A 17,352-nucleotide genomic window follows, 5' to 3' on the forward strand; every position below is an offset into this window, starting at 1 on the left:
CAACAAAACAAGCATAACAAGCGCCGCCCCACCACTAGTTTAGGAGGGAGTACTGGTGAGTAGAAGCTTATCCTACACCAGTGATGGGCAACCTTTTGAGCTTGGTGTGTCAAACTTCGCCAAAAAACAGCATAACTCGGGTAGTGTGTCACTTTGAGGAAAAAACATTATTTCGCAAATGTTTCATCCTCGGCATGCGGCAGCCTCAGCAGCGTGTCATCAGAAATGGCTACGCGTGTCAGTGCTGTGTCATAGGTTCACCATCCCTGTCCAACACTGGGCAGTGCTAGGTGACGTTGACACCAGTACAGCTGTACCCAGCTCCAAGCCCACCCCAAGCCTTCTATCAGGTGAAAAGAACAAGACAGGAAGCCCTCGGTAAAGAAGAGTTTATTTAATAAAGCTCTAGTGTTCTGCCCCCACCCTTGGCTCCTGGAGTTAGGGTCAAGAGTTACCTGCACAGGACTGAAGGCAGGGAGGTGCAGGGGGTAGGGTTGGGTTTCTCTTGGGAGCGCCCCACCTCATCTATTGTGCATTTTTAAGGAGATGGCAGTCCAGCTCCTAGTGGTAAGAAAATGTAGACTCCCAAGATTCATGTTTTAACTTTACTCACAAGTTAAACAATGTCATTTGCCTCTGTCATGATTTCTCAAACCACAGAGATGCTGGGATAGCAGCAAGTGGGGCTCAAGCCCACACACATAATTTCATTTAGTATCCAAGTAATAAATGCCAACTCTTCTGCTCCAGGGCTGGAGTCTCTAGGCTTTTCCACCTTTTCCACCGTAATTCTGAATCAGGCGAGCAGCCAGGCAGCCACATACTTACTTCACATGTAAGCAGGAAGCCTAATTTCAGACTCAGCTACTCCTGCACCAGCAGGGGTCAGTCAGCACTGGGCACTTTGGGGTGGCTCTGGGCCTCCTCCTGAGGCACAGTCAGGTGGGGTGCCAGGGTTCTGGTGAGACTTCAAGGCAGGGCCACTTCTCAGTCCTAGCTCTGGGCCAGCACAGTCCCCCGGTTTGGCTGCACCAGCTCACAAGCTCTTAGCTGGGGTTCTGGCACCTGGGGCTCAGCCAGAAACAGATTGAACAGTGTTGCTAATTCTTCAGCCAAGTCCTGCAATAAGCAAAAGATGACAGAAAAGGCAAACACGTAATTCTGGATAGTTCATTTCTACTAAAAATCACAAATATGAAGCCCTAACATATTTCCTAACTGCCTTCTATACTGAAATGGCCTTGAAACCTTGCCCCATTGAGTATTCTGGGAGAGTAAACTCTGATGGGAGGCTCAGACCATCTAGTGAGTCCTTATCACCATCCGAGTACTCACTATGCACATTATTTCATCTTGACAAACCCTAGGAGGTATGAATTATTTCCATTTTATGGTTAAACTGAGATGAATTCTTTGCCCTAAATCACAACATTAAGTACCAGACGAGATTAAAATTCAGGTTATTGACTTAAAAACCCACACTCACTATGCCATGGTCCTTTCCAACTATACCTGCCTTCCATCTTCCCTTCCTCCACTGACACGGTCCTTCATACAGTAGCTGCTCAAATGTGAAAGCCCACCAGAACAGCCACTCCATTTTAGGGTGGTCCTGAAGACACTTGACAAAATCCACTGAGCTTTGGAAAGATGCTAAGAATGCCAGGCACCATCACTTGCCTCCTTTCAGGATAAAAGGGACATATGATACCTGTTCTCTTTCTAGGTCAGGGAAGATGAGGGCACCTTACCTCTGGCCACTGGGCCTCATGGAGGCTGTCCAGGCAGGCCTCTATCTCTTTCCGTCCCATCAGACCTTTCTCTACCAGCTCCCGGAGTAAGAACAGCAGCAGGTCCCACTGCAACACACATGCAGCAGGTCAGGGTGCTAGAAGGACTACACAGTGACCCTGACTGATTCAAAGGACAGAGCTGCTGAGGAGGGAGAAGACCTGAGGTTAACCTCTAGGGGAGTCCATTTCGGCACGGAACAGAAATGAGCAAGCTGCCAGAAGAGGAGGAACAAAAGAAGCAAGCTCATAACATACGAGGTGAGGGTGGTGGGTATGAAAACATGACCCCAGAGGGCTGAGAAGCCTGTCTGCCCCCATCCACCCACCTCTCTGACTCACCTCCCTTGGCCGAGTGTCTGCCAGAAGCCCCACGTTTCTTGGGCTCAGCAGGAGCTGCAGCGGAACAGGCACCTGAAAGTCATCCTTCCACAGGGAAAGCAGCATGTGTAGGAGCCTTCGAGCCTGCCCTCTCTCTAGCCGGGGTTGTGCCGGGGGCCCTAGTACAGGAATTTGGTCTGCAACTATGGGGAGAAAGGAAAGCCAAGCTTTAAGAAATGCAACAGGGTTACCTGGCCTGCCCCTGGGCGGAGGACGAGCAGAAGGAAGTGTCGAGTTCTAATCTTGCTTGCACCCAACCCTGAGATCGGGGGATCTAGCAAGAGTGAGATGACAGAAGACATACCAAGGAGGGATGCTAACTCCACAGAGCACTTTGCCAGATGCTGCTCGGCAGGTGGGCACAGGAACTGGGGGAAAAAAGCAAGGAGACCCTGGATGTTAGCACCATCCTTAGAGTAGCAGCCCTGAGCCAATGTGGCTCTGGTTATTAGGCACATGCAAGGACACACAAGAAGAGCATGCTGCCATGTCTTAACCTGGCGGCACCGCAGTGTCTGACCCAGCTGGCCTAGGAGCTGCTCCAGATGCTCTGGGGACACTCCTTCCTCAGGGTCTCGGGGCCCCACAGCCACAGAGAGCACATCCTAGAGAGAGCAGGGGCAGGAAAGAGTGAGGCCAAGAGAATATGGCTTGGGGTGGGGCTCAACCAGTGGACAGAGGCAGAGGAAAAGGAAGGCAGGGCCCCTGCGTGAAGTGATTGGGCCAAGGTGCCCTTAGACTGGAGGCTGGAGCAGGACAGCACAGCTGGGAGAAGCAACCAAGGGGACAAGAGAGGGAACAGATGGAGCAGGTAAGCTGAGGAACATGCTGCCAGAGTTCAAGAGACAAAGCCATACCTAGCCGATTCCCAGAGAGCATCTCATTCTGAAAGAATTTAGGGGAACCAGCCTTGGCTCTAAATAGTCTTTGATTTTTTTTTTAAACAATTGTTTCAGTTACTGTTGACATTTTAAATATATTTTTATTGATTACAGAGGAAGAGACAGAAACATCAATGATGATAGGGAATCATTGGTTGGCTGCCTCCTGCATGCCCCCTCACTGGGGATTGAGCCTGCAACCCAGGCACGTGCCCTTGACCGGAATCCAACCAGGGACCCTTCAGTCCGCAGACGGATGCTCTATCTACTGAGCCAAACTGGCTAGGGCTAGTCTTTGATTTTTTAAAATCAAGTTAAGAGCACTGATAGATTATTCTTACTGCCTATAACTAAACAAGCATTAACCTCCCACATAGAACATTTCTGAAATCACATCCCAATATCAGGTGACTGCCCTTAAAAATTCCTACTTCACTGGCAGCCACTTACCACCTACCTCCTTCACCATCTGTGGAATATGTATCTAGTAAAAAATTTTCATATCTAGCCGAAACCGGTTTGGCTCAGTGGATAGAGCGTCAGCCTGCAGACTCAAGGGCCCCAGGTTTGATTCCGGTCATGGGCTTGTACCTTGGTTGCGGGCACATCCCCAGTAGGGGGTGTGCAAGAGGCAGCTGATCGATGTTTCTCTCTCATCGATGTTTCTAACTCTCTATCCCTCTCTCTTCCTCTCTGTAAGAAATCAATAAAATATAATAAAAAAAATTTTCATATCTACCCTTTCCCCCTTTCAGGTGATTCAAATACCAAAAGTCAAAGAGCAATTAGGAAAGCCATTCAATTCAACCCTGTCCTACCTTATCCCATTCAGTATCAAACAAAACGGGAAGTAGCTGGAGAACACAGAAAGCTGCGACAAATACTAGAGCTGATGTGAGAGAGGAGGGAGGCCAGGAAAAGAGCAAGGAGTGGGGGAGAGGAGCTGAAGGGAGTAGGGAGCTGTGTACTTTGATCTCGGAGATGAGGTGGGAGGGGAGGGGAGCATGGTGCTCACAGGCACGGGAGCAGCCCCTCCGGTCCCCCCGGACAGCCGGTTCCGGACCCTGGGCTCGAAGCACGCGACTCACTGCTGCTTTCACCTCTCTCCTGATCAGTGCTGCCAGTCAGAGGGAGAACAGAAAAGGTGTCACCAGAGCCGCTGTGCATGCCTACCCATGCCCTTCGCTGTTCCCAGCAGGCTCTGAGTCCCGTTTCCCCCAGATGGCCTCCAACTTCCTGCCAGTCCACTTCTGAAAAACTGGGGCCAGCCACTCCCCTTGCTTGGGCCTTACCTGTGATGTTGGCTGACAACCAAGTGCAGGCTTTCTCTATCGCAAGCCCCACAGCAATGTTCTCTGCGCTGCTCAGAACCTGTGAGAAGGACTGCAGAGTCGGGCCAGGGAAGGATTGGGGATGATGACGAAAGCCCAAGTCCATGACTGACCCACCTACTGCCAGCAGCCTCGCATTCATGGTCACGAGCACACACCTCCCACACCAACCACCCAGCCCGCTAGCTCCAGGCCTCCTTCCTACGTACGGCTGCCGGAGTCTCCTCAGGGAGCAGTGCCCGCACGGCACCAGGGCTCTTCTTTTGGCAGAACCTAAAAGGAGACAGGAGGGTCAGCCTGACCCACAGAAGGACGTGTCCTGAGCGCACCTATCATGTAAGCAGGGAGGGCTCTGCCTCAGGGAGAAGCACTGTCAGGCCCCGGGTCCCACCCAGATGCTGGGAGGAACGGGAACCCCAACCACCTGCTCTTCAATTTGGACTTTGGGTCCCAAAAACTCTAAAGCCAAAGATAGCTTACAGAGGAGGCAAAAAAAGAATGAAAAAAGTGGGGTGAGGAGAGGACGTGGAATAAAGGATATGAGTGTGAAGGGGGGGGGGGGGGGGCAAAGGTCAGAAAAATATAAGCTAGGAGGAGAGTCCAAACAGACTGGTATCTCTTACTCCCGCCCCTGGGTCAATGCCTGGGCCCCATGGGGGCACAGCTGGGAACACAAGATCTCCAACAGCTGGCCTGGATCTCCCCCTTCCTGTCTCTGCGTCACCAGCTGCTCTTGAAGAAGCGACTCGGCCTGGCGCACCAGATCTGCCACCAGCGTGGCCCTGTAGCAGGGACAGCAATGTTTGGAGGTAGTTGGAAGGGTTGAATCATAAAGGGGCTGCAAATTCAAGGAAATTTGGTCAGAACTAACTATACAAACAGCAATTTCAGCCTCCCCTCACCCAGCCTTGGCCCTTCCTCCCGAATCCCCCGCAACTGACTTTCCTCAATTTGGTAACAAGGTATTAGGAGTTAAAAGGGAAGAAATGGTAAGAGAATAAGACTGGGACCCTCAACACCTCCATTCCCAAACCCCTCAACCCACACTCACTTGATATGTTTGACACAGTTAGAGCCAATTCTCTCTGCCACAAACTCCACAGTCCTGCGCAGGGAGGGTGGCTGGTTGTGGAAAAAGGCTTGGGCCAACTGTGCCTATGGGAGAGGGAACGGTGCAGTGAAGGATTCCCTTTTCCTCACTGGGTGGCCCCCTGCCTCCACCCTGCCTCTCACCTGCAGCCCCTGGGTGGTCCGGAGAGGCTGGGCTCCCAGGCTGGTGGTGGTGGTGGGGGTGATTTTCCTGACAAAGCCCCCACTCCGCCCACTGCTGCCTGATACCCATGCAGCGAGCAGTTTGCGGAGCTCTCCTGCATCAGGGAAGACCAAGTACTTAGTTCCAAAACCCTCTCCCCGAGACATACACTCACAAAAAGCATGTTGAACTTTAAGAATTTGTGGAGTAAAGAGGCTGAGGCACCTGGGGAGTGCCCAAGAACAAACAACACATTAGGCTGTTGGGTACTCATGAAGGGGCAGGCCAAGGATTAAGGACCAGGGGGGGGTGAGGGACAAGCATCCTCACCAACATAAGGACAGCAAGTGTAGAGCAGGTGCTGGTCCACCACAGGCACGCCATCCTGGGGGAGAGAACAGGCCAGAACTGGGACAGTCAGGTACAAACGTCACACGGGAGTTCAGTCTCTATCCGGGCTTGTCTCCTTTATTCCTGTGGACCCTATGGCTCTGGCTGGACCCCAACACTTACCAAGCCATGCTCTGAAGTTTTTGTATCCATCTCAAAGACATCCACCTGACCCTCTTCCACAAAGAACAGGTCCTCAGGGACTGTGGGAATCTGACGAGATTAGAGCAGTACAAGCTCCAGTCAGTACTTCAGAGCTTCATCACACCTCCGACCGCATGGTTTCAGGGTTTAGGCAACCTTCCTCTGAAACTATAGTAATTCCCATACCTCCTCTGAACCTTCATCTTCTGGCCCCAACCTTGATCAGACTCAGACATTCTCCCCATCTCCAGCCACAATAGTCTCTCCCTCCCCTCCTTTCCCAACCTGGACTCTCACTCCACCAACCTGGAAAAGCCAGCCCAGAACAGCAAGCAGCAACAGCTTGTTCAGGAAGCACATCTCCCCTTCACCGTCCTTAGACAAAACCAAGCTCCTAAAAGGTAAATGAGGGTGTCAGTGGAATCTGTGCAGAGAAAGACATGACATGAAGTAAAAGAAAGCTATGGCTGGGAAGGGAATTCCCAAAAGCAGACCCAAAAGGGACTGCTGTCGTGCAGGCGACCAGGATCTCCTCAGTGCCCCTCTCAGATCTGCACTCCCTCTCAGCTGGCCCAATGTGGGAACAGAAAAGGGCAAGTAACTACCCAGTGTCTTTCCTTGAGGACCAAACCCAGCCTCCCGAGGTGCTGTGACGGCCATGGTACCGTACAGGAAGCATACGCTGCATTCTCCTCATACACAGAACCTCAGCCACATTCTCCCCGCACCATTTTCAGCCTTGCCCCTTCTCTACTCACCGGTGTAGGTGTAGCAGGAGAGTGAAGACGCTGCGGTAATAGTCCAGCATGGGAACAATGTGGTCAGCCAGAGAAAGGAACTCCACCAGCCAGGGCACTGTGAGCACTGCTCGGTGGGCCCGCAGCCCCTGCTGTAGCAGAGCGCGTACATCCAGGACTGGGGGCACCTGGCAGGGCCAGAATTTGGTCAGCAGGTCTCAAGGAGACTGGGACGTGTCCTCTAACTCCAGCGCCCTGTGGCTCTTTCCAGCTCCCACCTTACCAGAGTCCCTATTCACCTGGCTTCTCAGGGCCAGAATGGAGTCCTGGAGCTCACGGGTTGGGGGTGGTTCAGGACCCCGGTAGGGCAGGAAAGCCACAAAGCCCAGGAATTTAGCCAGAAGCCTCAGGCTGAGCAGCACCACAGCAAACTGCCTCCGTTCACCCTGCAGGAGATCAGGGAGATAAAAGGTCCTAAGCAGAAGGCTTCTAGAAAAAAGTCCAAATCTGTTACAAAGTTCTTGAAAATACCCATTCCCTCTTAGGTCAGAACCCCTCCCACTCCCTTGTTCTGCTTTCTAACCTGCCAGTCCACATCTGCCTCTCCGTCTTCATCACTAGGCTCAGGCTGAGGCAGGACAAGGCCGTTGAGCTCCCGAATCTTCAGACTCAGACTATCCATGAGATGCTGATTAAACTGGAAGCTAGGACGGGGAGCAAGAAAGAAAAAAGTTGTAAGAACAGAGAAGAGGTGCTCCAGACAGAAAGGCTCAGAGATGGAAGGCCAAGGAACAATGAGGTTTCTTACATGGGTCAAAGAACAAGATCTTAAGATGGCAGGGTAGGTAAACACTGTGTTTGCCTCCTCTCATGACCACATAAAAATTACAACTAAAATACAGACTAATCATCACTGAGAACCACCTGAAGACTAGCTGAAGTCCTACAACTAAGGAGATAAAGCAGCCACTTTGAGACTGGAAAGAGGGTGGAGACACTGAACGGCTGGCCCACACCCACAAGTGGTGATTAAAAATCAGGAGGGTAAAAAAATAAAAATAAAATAAAATCAGGAGGGTTATCTCAGTTGGGAGATCCACCTTGACGAGCGAGGAGTCCCAGCCCCACACCAGGCTCCCCAGCCTAGGCTACCAGTGCTGACAAGCGTCTCTATAGCTCCAGCTGTGAAACTCAGCGGGACTGCATCCCAGGGAGACAGGGGCTGTTAAGTCCTAGGCATTCCTCTTTAGGAGCCAGTGCACAGACTCACTCACAAATTCACTCCCTCTGGCTCCAGCACAAGGGCAGCAGCTTGAAAAGCTCCAGGGACATATGGGGAGGAATTGAATTAACTAGCTTCAGGGCTGGAGGGGGGAGAGGTCAGGCAGCTCTGTCCAGGGATGGAGACACTGACAGGCACTACTGTTCCTTTCTTGGGCTCTCCCCACACCCAGCCGGAAATCGGTGTTCTCCATTATCTGGGCTAACATAGTTCACTGGCCCTGAAGATCCCCTGAGACCCCAATCCACCCCTACCCGTGTGCATGGCTCAAGTCACTTCCAGTAGATTTTCCACACAAGTGACCTGCCTTGGCTTGCGCTATAGACTTTCCTAAACTCTCTCCAAGGTCCACAAAACCCAAACATGCAGAGGTTGGCCCTATACCTCTTGCTAAGCAGTCCCAAGCCTGGCATAATTGGAAGCCAGTCTTAGATGGGAATTTAGCTCCACCAAAGTGGCCAATGCCAAGAACAAGTGGTGGCAAGGCCTAAGCTCAACTGTGATGTCCACCAAAGGGCTCTGGTAGCAGCCAGCCTCCGGTTCACATCATAACCTCTCCCCAGCACCGCTAAACCCAGCACAAGTGGCAACCAAGCATAGGTCACTTTGTAGCTCCAACCGGTAGCTCCAAGCCAAGAACAAATGGCAGCTGACCTTGGCTGCTCTGGAGCCCCTCCTAAGAGGCTCCAGAACCAACACCCTAGATGGGTGACTTCAGATCACAACAGAGCACTAGCCAACTAGCTCCACAAACAACACACCTAGAGGGGGGACCTGACTGGAGCCAGAGCGCTGCTGAAGTGACACTCGCTCTGCGGGGTCAGCCCCACATGAAAGCTATTCACTGTAGTCATGGCCAGCCCTCACAGCCAGTCAGACGGAGGGTCAATCCCACCCCACTGATGGACCAACAACAATTAAGGCTTAATTACAACAGGAGGACACACACAACTCACACAAGGGACACCCCTGGAACTAGCTCAGGTGAATGAGGAGACTGTGCTACTGGATCTCACAGGGCACCTACTACATAAGGCCATTATGCCCAAACAAGGAGACATAGCAAATCTACCTAATATATAGAAACAAACAGAGAGAGGCAGCCAAAATGAGGAGACAAAGAAACATGTCCCAAATGAAGTAACAGGAAAAACTATAGAAAAAGAACTAAATAAAATGGAGACAAGCAATCTACCAGATACAGAGTTCAAAACACTGGTTATGAGAATGCTCAATAGGGCCCTGGCCCGTGTGGCTCAGTTGGTTGGGAGTCGTCTTGCACACCGAGAGGTTGCTGGATTGATTCCTGGTCAGGGCACATGTAGGGTTTGTGGGCTCAATTCCTGGTATGCGGCGTGCAGGAGGTAGCCAATCATTGTTGCACTCTCACATCAATGTTTCTCTCTCTCCCCATCTTGCTCTCAAAATCAATAAAAATACTTTTTAAAAAAGAATGCTCAATAGGGTAAGAAGGCCATGTAAGAGGAAGCCAAGTAGAGATCGGCTGTTTTAAAACGAAGAGAGAGAAAAAAAGAATACTCAATGAACATTGGGAAGAATAGATGAACTCAGTGAGAATCTCAACAAAGAGAAAGAAACTATAAAAAAAAAGCCAGTCAGAAATGAAGACTACAATAACAGAAATAAACAATACATTATAGGGAATCAACAGCTGATTAAATGTAGTAAAGGACTGAATCAGTGATCTGGAAGACATGGTAGGGGAAACACCCACTTAGAACACCAAAAAGAAAAAAGAATTAAAAAAAAAATTAGAATAGTTTAAGGGGCATCTGGGATAACATCAAGAGTAATCACATTCGTATCACAGAGGTACCAGAAGGATGATAAAGAGCAAGGAATTAAAAAGCTATTTGAAGAAATAATGATGGAAAACTTCCCTAACTTGGCGAAGGAAATAGACATACAAGCCTAGGAAGCACAGAGTCCCAAGCAAGATGAACCCAAAGAAGTCCACATCTAGACACATCATAATTAAAATGTCAAAGGTTAAAGACAAAGAGAAGATCTTAAAAACAGCAAGAGAGCCCTAACGGGTTTGGCTCAGTGGACAGAGCCTGTAGGCCTGCGGACTGAAGGGTTCCAGGTTCGATTCTAGTCAAGGGCATGTACCTTGGTTGTGGGCACATCCCCAGTGGGAGTTGTGCAGGAGGCAGCTGATTGATGTTGCTTTCTCATCAATGTTTCTAACTTTCTATCCTTCTCCCTTCCTCTCTGTAAAATATAAATAAAATTACAAAAACAAACCAAAAAAACAGTCGAAACCGGTTTGGCTCAGTGGATAGAGCATCAGCCTTCGGACTCAAGGGTCCCAGGTTTGATTCCGGTCAAGGGCATGTACCTTGGTTGTGGGCACATCCCCAGTGGGGGGTGTGCAGGGGGCAGCTGATCGATGTTTCTCTCTCGTCAATGTTTCTAACTATCTATCCCTCTCCCTTCCTCTCTGTAAAAAAATCAATAAAATATATTGAAAAAAAGAAAAAGAAAAACAGCAAGAGAAAAGCACAAGGGCATGCCCATATGACTGTCAGCTGATTTCTCAACAGACACTTTGCAGGCCAAAGGGATTAGCACAAAATATTCAAAATAATGAAATGCAAAGACCTACAAAAAATATTACTCCATCTAGCTAGGCTATCATTTAGAATCGATGGAAAGATAGAGTTTCCCAGACAAGAAAAAGCTAAAGCAGTCCATCATAACTAAACCAGTATTATAAGAAATGTCAAAGTGACATTCTTTTTTATTTTTATTGATTTTAGACAGAGAGGAAGGGTGAGTGAGAGAGAAACATCAATTGGTTTCCTGATGCATGCACCCTGACTGGGAATCGAACCCGCAACCTGGATATGTCCCCTGACCAGAAATCGAACCAGCAACCCGTCGGTGCATGGGACGATGCTCAATCACCTGAACCACACCAGCCAGGGCTCAAAGGGACTTAAGAAAAAAAAAAAAAAAAGATAAAGATATGAATTAAAAATAAAATAGGAAAGAAAAAAATCCTCACTGACAAAAACACTTAAAAAAGTGGTGGATAAACCAACTATAAAGCTAGTACAGCCCTAACCAGTTTGGCTTAGTGGATAGAGCATCGGCCTGTGGCCGCAAGGATCCCAGGTTTGATTCCGGTCAAGGGCATGTACCTTGGTTGCGGGCACAAACCCAGTAGGGAGTGTGCAGGAAGCAGCTGCTCGATGTTTCTAACTCTCTATCCCTCTCCCTTCCTCTCTGTAAAAAAGCAATAAAATATATTTAAAAAAAACAAAAACTAGTACAAAGGTTAAAAGGCAAAAGAGGGAGGATCATGTGCAATTACAATTAGGGATATACACAAACACACATACAAGGGAAGTAAAAAAGAATGACAAAAACTTAAATGTTAAGGGGGTGAATAAAAATTGTAGTGATTTTAAAATACGTTCAAATGTAAGTGACCATCAACTTAAAATAGACTACTATAAACAGTTTGGTATATATGAAACACATGTTAACCCTAAACCAAAAATCTATAGGAGATATGCAAGATATAAAGAGAAAGGCATCCTTATACAATATTATAGAAACTCATCAACATGCAAGTAGAGAGGAAGAGAATAAGAAAAGAACAGAGAAGAAAACCGACTTCTGCACATGGGCCACGAAGTTTCAATCGCACTGTACGCATGTGGTATTTTGTGGAAGAGCCACACTCAAGGGGCCAAAAAGCCACATGTGGCTCGAGAGCCGCGGTTTACCGACCAATGACCTAGAGGGTATTATGCTAAGTGAAATAAGTCAGAGACAAATACCGTATCATTTCACTAACAATATAAACAAACAAACTTACACAGAGAGCAACTGATGGTTACGAGAAGGGAGGGGTGTTGAGGATAAGGGTGAAAAAGGTAAAAGGATTAAGTTGGCAGTTATAAAAAAGTCACAGCATAGGAAATATCTATGGCTTCAGGTGGGTACTAGACTTACCTGGCTGATCACTTTGTAAGCTAATCACTATGTTATATACCTGAAACTAATATAATATTTGATTTCAACTGTAATTGGAAAATAGAGGCAGGAAGTGTGAACTAGAAGGAGCCTGGATATCACCCAGTCCCACCTGTTATATTCCAGGAGAAGGAGAGAGAACTGTCTGCCCTTCTGGGAAGACAAACCTCTCCTGGACCTCTGTCCCACTCACTGCAAGACACAGGAACCTTTACCTGCTGGCACTCAGGATGAAGTCCCTGAAGAATCCCTGACAGCCTGGGAAGGAGGGGGGTGGGCAGGGCCCACCACTGCTCTGAGGGGCTGCAAGCCGTTCCTGTAGGCGCCGCAACCGTCCCAACTTGTCAGCTCCAAGCATACTTAACACATCTGGAGCCTCACCCAAGATAGTGCCCCCAGCACCACCAGGACTCTGACACATCTGGGGCAGTGGGGAGGAGAGAAATAATAAAAAAACCAACACAGTAATTAAAAAAAAAACCACAGGATTGAACAAAATAAAGAAGTAATAAACATTTATGGAATGCCAACCCTCTACCAGGTGCCACAGATACATTTTTTGAGATAGGGAGTATATTCTTGTTTTACAGGTGAAGAAACTGCAACTACAAGATGCAACATCTGCCTCGGGCCAGTAGAGCTGGGATCTGAAACCAGGCTCATCTGAGTCTAAAGCCCACACTCTTTCTACCACAACAGAATTCAAGGGCCAGGAAGTAGTGAGAGGTTGGAGGCAGACAGGAAGGTACGGATGTGAGGAGACCCAGGAGTGGGGGTGCAGGGCATATGAGAGACATCTTGGCTCCTCTCTGACTGCCCGAGTTTCAACCACCACCCAAGAAGCAGAACTCCTGCTCAAACCCCAGCCCAGGATTTGACTGGCTGCCCCCACAATCCCAGCCATTACTTGACTGTCTTATCAGGCCTACTGTTCACTGTAGATTAATCTCCTGCTGGAGCTATTACCTGGAGAAGTTGTTTTTGGAAAAGCCGAACAAAATGACTGTGGCTGCAGGCTGCAGAGAGTTGACCCATCATGGCTCTGAGGAGTAAGAGATGGGAATGGAGTGTGAGGGAAGGAGAAAGGAGGTAGATCTGAGAGAACAAGCCAATTCTTGGGCCTTTCAGCCCTTTACCAGGACCTCTGAGCAGAACTCTGCCATAGCGGGCCAGCATAAGAAGGTAGGAAAAGGTGAGGGACACACAGTGAGATCCCCTCAAGGATAGAGATACACTTGGCCAAACAAGAAATAATATCATCCCTCTAATCTTCAATCCTCACTGAGAGCCAGTTAGCTTCAAGACCCACGTGGAAGGCAGATCACTGGACAGAGGATATTCTTTCTGCATCCTAGTTACCTAGATATGCAAAGTGATTAGAACTGCCAAACTAGACAATGGAGGTTGGCAAGGGTCTAACCAGTAACTGTGGCCAAAACTCAAGCAACCTGGAGCAAGAGCTTTGCACTTTTCCAAGCATTCACCACCACAGAACAAGTATGAGTCACTTCTGAGTGGAAGGAGCTGGAGACAAATCCCTTGGAGCAGAGGCAGAATGGGCAATAACTAGAGCGATTAAGGAGGACAGAAAAGCCCAGGCTGGAAACAGTGGAGAAAAGCCTTCCTTCAATCAGCTACCAAGCACCACTGAGCTGCTCGCTGCTGGAAGCAAGCCAGACCAGGTGACCAGTGTTGGAGCACCTACCTGATCCTGCTGCCCAAGCCCTTCTCAAAATCCCAGCCAGGCTCCTCATGGCGGTCTTCCCACTCTCGAAGCACCTCATAAAACACATCCCTGAGAGACACACAAGAATGCCTGATGAACTGGGCACAGCTGATCTAACTCAATCCCAGAAGCACCTTCCCTAGCTCAGAACTGATGACAGGACTACCCACAGCCCCATTCCTCGTGTTCTCCAAAGTTCTCTCCAGGATGACAATGCTCTAACCCAGTAGCAGCCCACCACATGCCTGACATACATCTCTGAGTACTGAAAGTTGATCAGCTTTCTATGAAAATGACATAAGTTGCCTATCCCAGAGTAAAAATGGCCTCTTTCCCTCCCCCCAAATTCCCTTTTCTTATCACCTCTGTTTTTTAAAAGTATGAAAGGCTCGGTCACTGGAGAAGTTGGCACGATTGTCAGTTTCTGGCTGAAAGGAGACAGCTTGAACAGAGGGTGGCATCGCCAGAGAGACCTAAAATATGGCAATGACATTAGGAACAGAAGCCTGTAGAGTGTATGCTCAGAAAACTTCATCCCCTTATTCCTCCCCAGTTAGATCACAGGACAGCAGAGAGGTGTGAACTGGGCCGCCTGAATTATGAAGCTGGGAAGGGTCAGCTCTGGGCCAGTCGACATCTAAGGTGGGGTCAGTACCTTGGCAACACTGCCCTCATAGGCTGCTCGAAGGCGGCCTTGCAGAGCTGGTGAGAAGCATAGCAGCCGCTCATTCTCAGCCAACAGCTTCAAGGTCCCTTTGTCCAGGTAGGAAAGAACTCTACAAGGTCAAGAGCATATATGAATGTAACGGGACACACACTGCAAATAGGAAGCTGGCACCAGCATACCACACAGAGTATAGAGCATGGAGCAGGTATGTAAGGCAAAGCCACAGGCCAAGGATTAAGGATGATCAGAGTAAAAGGGGAGGAAATGAGATCTTACAGAGCAGGGAGCAAGCGAGCAGGACAGGAACATGAGACAGTAACCAGGACAAAGGTCAGCCACCAAGATCACAGCAGGCAGTTTGACTCTTTCACAGGCCAAATTCATAGCCTTGACACAAAATTAAAGGGTTACATGTAGGAAAAGATCCAGGGTCACTGCACACTTGTGTTAAGCACAAGGCCATACCCCAATTGGCCAGAGAACCAAGTGGACAATGGGGACAAGGCTCAGCTGGAGAAACTCACTGAAACTGATGTTCCAAAACCTGCACTGCAAAGAAGACACAATCATGCACACTCTGGAATAGAGGGCTTTCCAGGGAATCTAGAATGATAGTATCAAGCTGTCAGTTAAAAATTATTCCATTTCTAGACCCCATTTCTCAAAAAAAAAAAAGGGCTTGCTCACTGACCTAGGACTCCTGGAGTGGGTTCAAGGTCACTGTCCTTAGCAACCACCATCCTCCGGGCAGTAAGGAGCTGAAGGACGAAGAAAAGCTCCAAGAAGAGATTTGGCACCAGGTTTTCTGGATATAAAAAGAAACCCCAATGCATTGAGCACCATTAAGAATCAAGGCTGGGGGGATTACTCAGAACTTGGAAAACTTTGCAATATAATGCTTCTATTATATACCGACAATCTCAGACTGTAAAATAATCTGTAATGATCATATTTTAAATATATTTTTAAATATTAAAAAAAAGAGTCCAGGATAAATTCTACATGCCTTATCAATTCTCTCACCCTACAGTTCTATAATTATCTCTGCTCCAGCACCCTTTGCTCTCACTCACCTGCAATGCATGAAGAATAGACAAGGGCTACCAGCTCCAGGCGCTGGCGAGAAGACACTTTGGCAGGGTCAGCAGGTTCAGCTGTGAGGTTTCCTGTCCGGGTGGGCAGGGAAGACCCCGATTCTGGGGTGGGACAGGTGGGAGCAGGTGACTGCTGCAGCTGCTTAGAGCTACGGAGATAGATACCATGCGCACTCAGCCTGGCTTCCCCTCCACAGCCAGACTCAGGTTCCTCCAGAGAGGACATCCGTAGGCCAGGAAACAGACCCAAGGCTCCCCGGGGGCAATCAGACCCCCCACAGGGAGGAAACTAACATCCCAGGCAGCAAGGCCATACCGCTCCTTCCTGAGCATCTCCCGCTCTTCTTGCAGACTTCTGCAGCCTGCGGTCAGGCCCTGGCCCCAAGGGCTAGAGTCCAGGACGGAGGGCTGGGAACTGGGGACACAGTTGATTGGGGGTGAAGTGAAGCAGGTCTTGGGCTTGGAGAGTGACCGCTCTTCGCTCACCGGAGTTGGGTTGATCCTGCGTGAAGGCTTCGTCCTGCTGAGAGTAGCCACAGGTTTTTCTCAAGTTCCCACTTCAAGCATCCTGACAACAGCTGGGGGACAACTCGCCCCTCATCATTGTAGTTATCCCATTCCCAACCTTCCCGCCACTCCCTCGCCCTGAGCCCTCAGGACTGGCCCCCCCAGCACAGCTTCTCCGGGGTGAGGGGTGGTTCTCACCCTGCACTGCCGGGGGGGACCGAGCCCACTGGAGGGAACTCCTCCAGGTTGCTGAGATTTGGCGGATCGGAGCGCGCGCGGTTGGGGCTGCCGGGGCTGCCAGCAGCCCTAGGCCTGCGGCTCCCCGCCCAGAGCAGGCTCTCCCCGCTGACCCCCTCCTCCAGGCTCCCGGGGCCTCGGCCCCCGCGCTCGCGGGCCTGCCCCGGGCCCCGCCTCCTGCCCCCGCGGCGGGCTGAAGGGGCTTCGGCGGCGGCGCTCAAAGGCTCGGTCGGAGGGAAGAGCTGGCTGCGCGCCCCGCGTCCGCCCCGCGGCGGGCCCCCTGGCCTCCCGGGCAGGGCTGCCGAGGAGCCCGGGGTCTTGGCGGGGGTTGGGGGGCCCTGCGGGACGACACGGCTGCTCTGCTCCCTCAGGAAGTTCAGCAGGAACGGCACGAACTCCTTCCGCAGGGGCCGGAGTGAGCTCAGCGCGGCCGCCTCCCCGGCGTCACCCTGAGGGAAAAGCGGCGGGAGGGTCAGCTGGGAGCCCAGGGCCGGAGCGGGGCGGCCCCCGTGGGAGCGCACTCGGCCCGGCTGACAGCAGTCACCCCAGAGGAAGGGGACCTCAGGGGCGGCATCTCCCGAGAAAGGCAGGCTCGGGGGCGTGTCGGCGCTGTTACCTCCGAACTCTGGGCGCTGCGCGCGATCCACCGCACGGCGGCTGCGACCGACACCTCCTCTCGCAGCAGCGACTCCAAAACGGCCGCCATCCCGGTCGGGGCGCTCCGAGGCGATTGCGCAGGCGCAGGCGCGCCGCAGGCGGCCGGGGAGGGGCGGGGCCTGCGCTGAAGGGCGACCGTTGGACCGCGGGGCAGAGGGGCGGGGCCAAGAGGCGGGAGGGGCGGGGCCGGGCTGGCGGGACTTCCCAGGCTGAGGCTGGCTCAGGCCTCGCGTCCGCGGGCCGCACGGCCGGCCTGTGGTGTGGGAGC

General features: G+C 50.7%; 1 protein-coding gene across 3 annotated transcripts; it reads right to left on the reverse strand.

Moving 5' to 3' along the window:
- Window positions 1–373: 373 nt before the first annotated feature.
- CDAN1 (codanin 1) lies at window positions 374–17,148 on the reverse strand. 3 transcript variants are annotated; one of them, XM_079768522.1, is made up of 28 exons: window positions 17,044–17,148; window positions 16,389–16,876; window positions 16,000–16,203; window positions 15,663–15,832; window positions 15,281–15,394; window positions 15,114–15,192; window positions 14,578–14,698; window positions 14,286–14,395; window positions 13,902–13,991; window positions 13,163–13,238; window positions 12,412–12,617; window positions 7,490–7,610; window positions 7,206–7,352; window positions 6,928–7,094; window positions 6,476–6,563; window positions 6,149–6,238; window positions 5,966–6,020; window positions 5,617–5,750; window positions 5,435–5,538; window positions 5,007–5,165; window positions 4,593–4,656; window positions 4,345–4,423; window positions 4,021–4,169; window positions 2,669–2,776; window positions 2,476–2,539; window positions 2,133–2,314; window positions 1,752–1,859; window positions 374–1,119 (listed from the first exon to the last, which is right to left on the reverse strand). In XM_079768522.1, the coding sequence occupies exons 1-28, from the start codon at window positions 17,131–17,133 to the stop codon at window positions 994–996; spliced, it is 3,693 nt and encodes a 1,230-aa protein (XP_079624648.1). In that variant the 5' UTR covers window positions 17,134–17,148; the 3' UTR covers window positions 374–993. The 3 variants fall into 3 exon arrangements, 2 of the variants coding, with proteins under 2 accessions (XP_079624648.1, XP_079624647.1); XM_079768521.1 differs by having other exon boundaries at window positions 16,000–16,206; XR_013813399.1 differs by lacking the exons at window positions 374–1,119; window positions 1,752–1,859; window positions 2,133–2,314 and having other exon boundaries at window positions 2,514–2,539; window positions 4,068–4,169; window positions 16,000–16,206.
- Between the last annotated feature and the right edge of the window lie 204 nt (window positions 17,149–17,352).

This window comes from Cnephaeus nilssonii, assembly GCF_951640355.1.
Source record: "Cnephaeus nilssonii genome assembly, chromosome: 4".
Taxonomy (NCBI): domain Eukaryota; kingdom Metazoa; phylum Chordata; class Mammalia; order Chiroptera; family Vespertilionidae; genus Cnephaeus; species Cnephaeus nilssonii.

Excerpts from the sequence above, each read along its gene's own strand:
- CDAN1 (XM_079768521.1), bottom strand. The coding sequence starts at position 17,133 with ATGGCGGCCGTTTTGGAGTCGCTGCTGCGAGAGGAGGTGTCGGTCGCA. Across the intron at positions 5,166-5,434 it reads AACTGTGTCAAACATATCAA|GGCCACGCTGGTGGCAGATC; the intron begins GTGAGTGTGGGT and ends TCCCTGCTACAG. Across the intron at positions 4,170-4,344 it reads GTTGTCAGCCAACATCACAG|CACTGATCAGGAGAGAGGTG; the intron begins GTAAGGCCCAAG and ends TCTGACTGGCAG.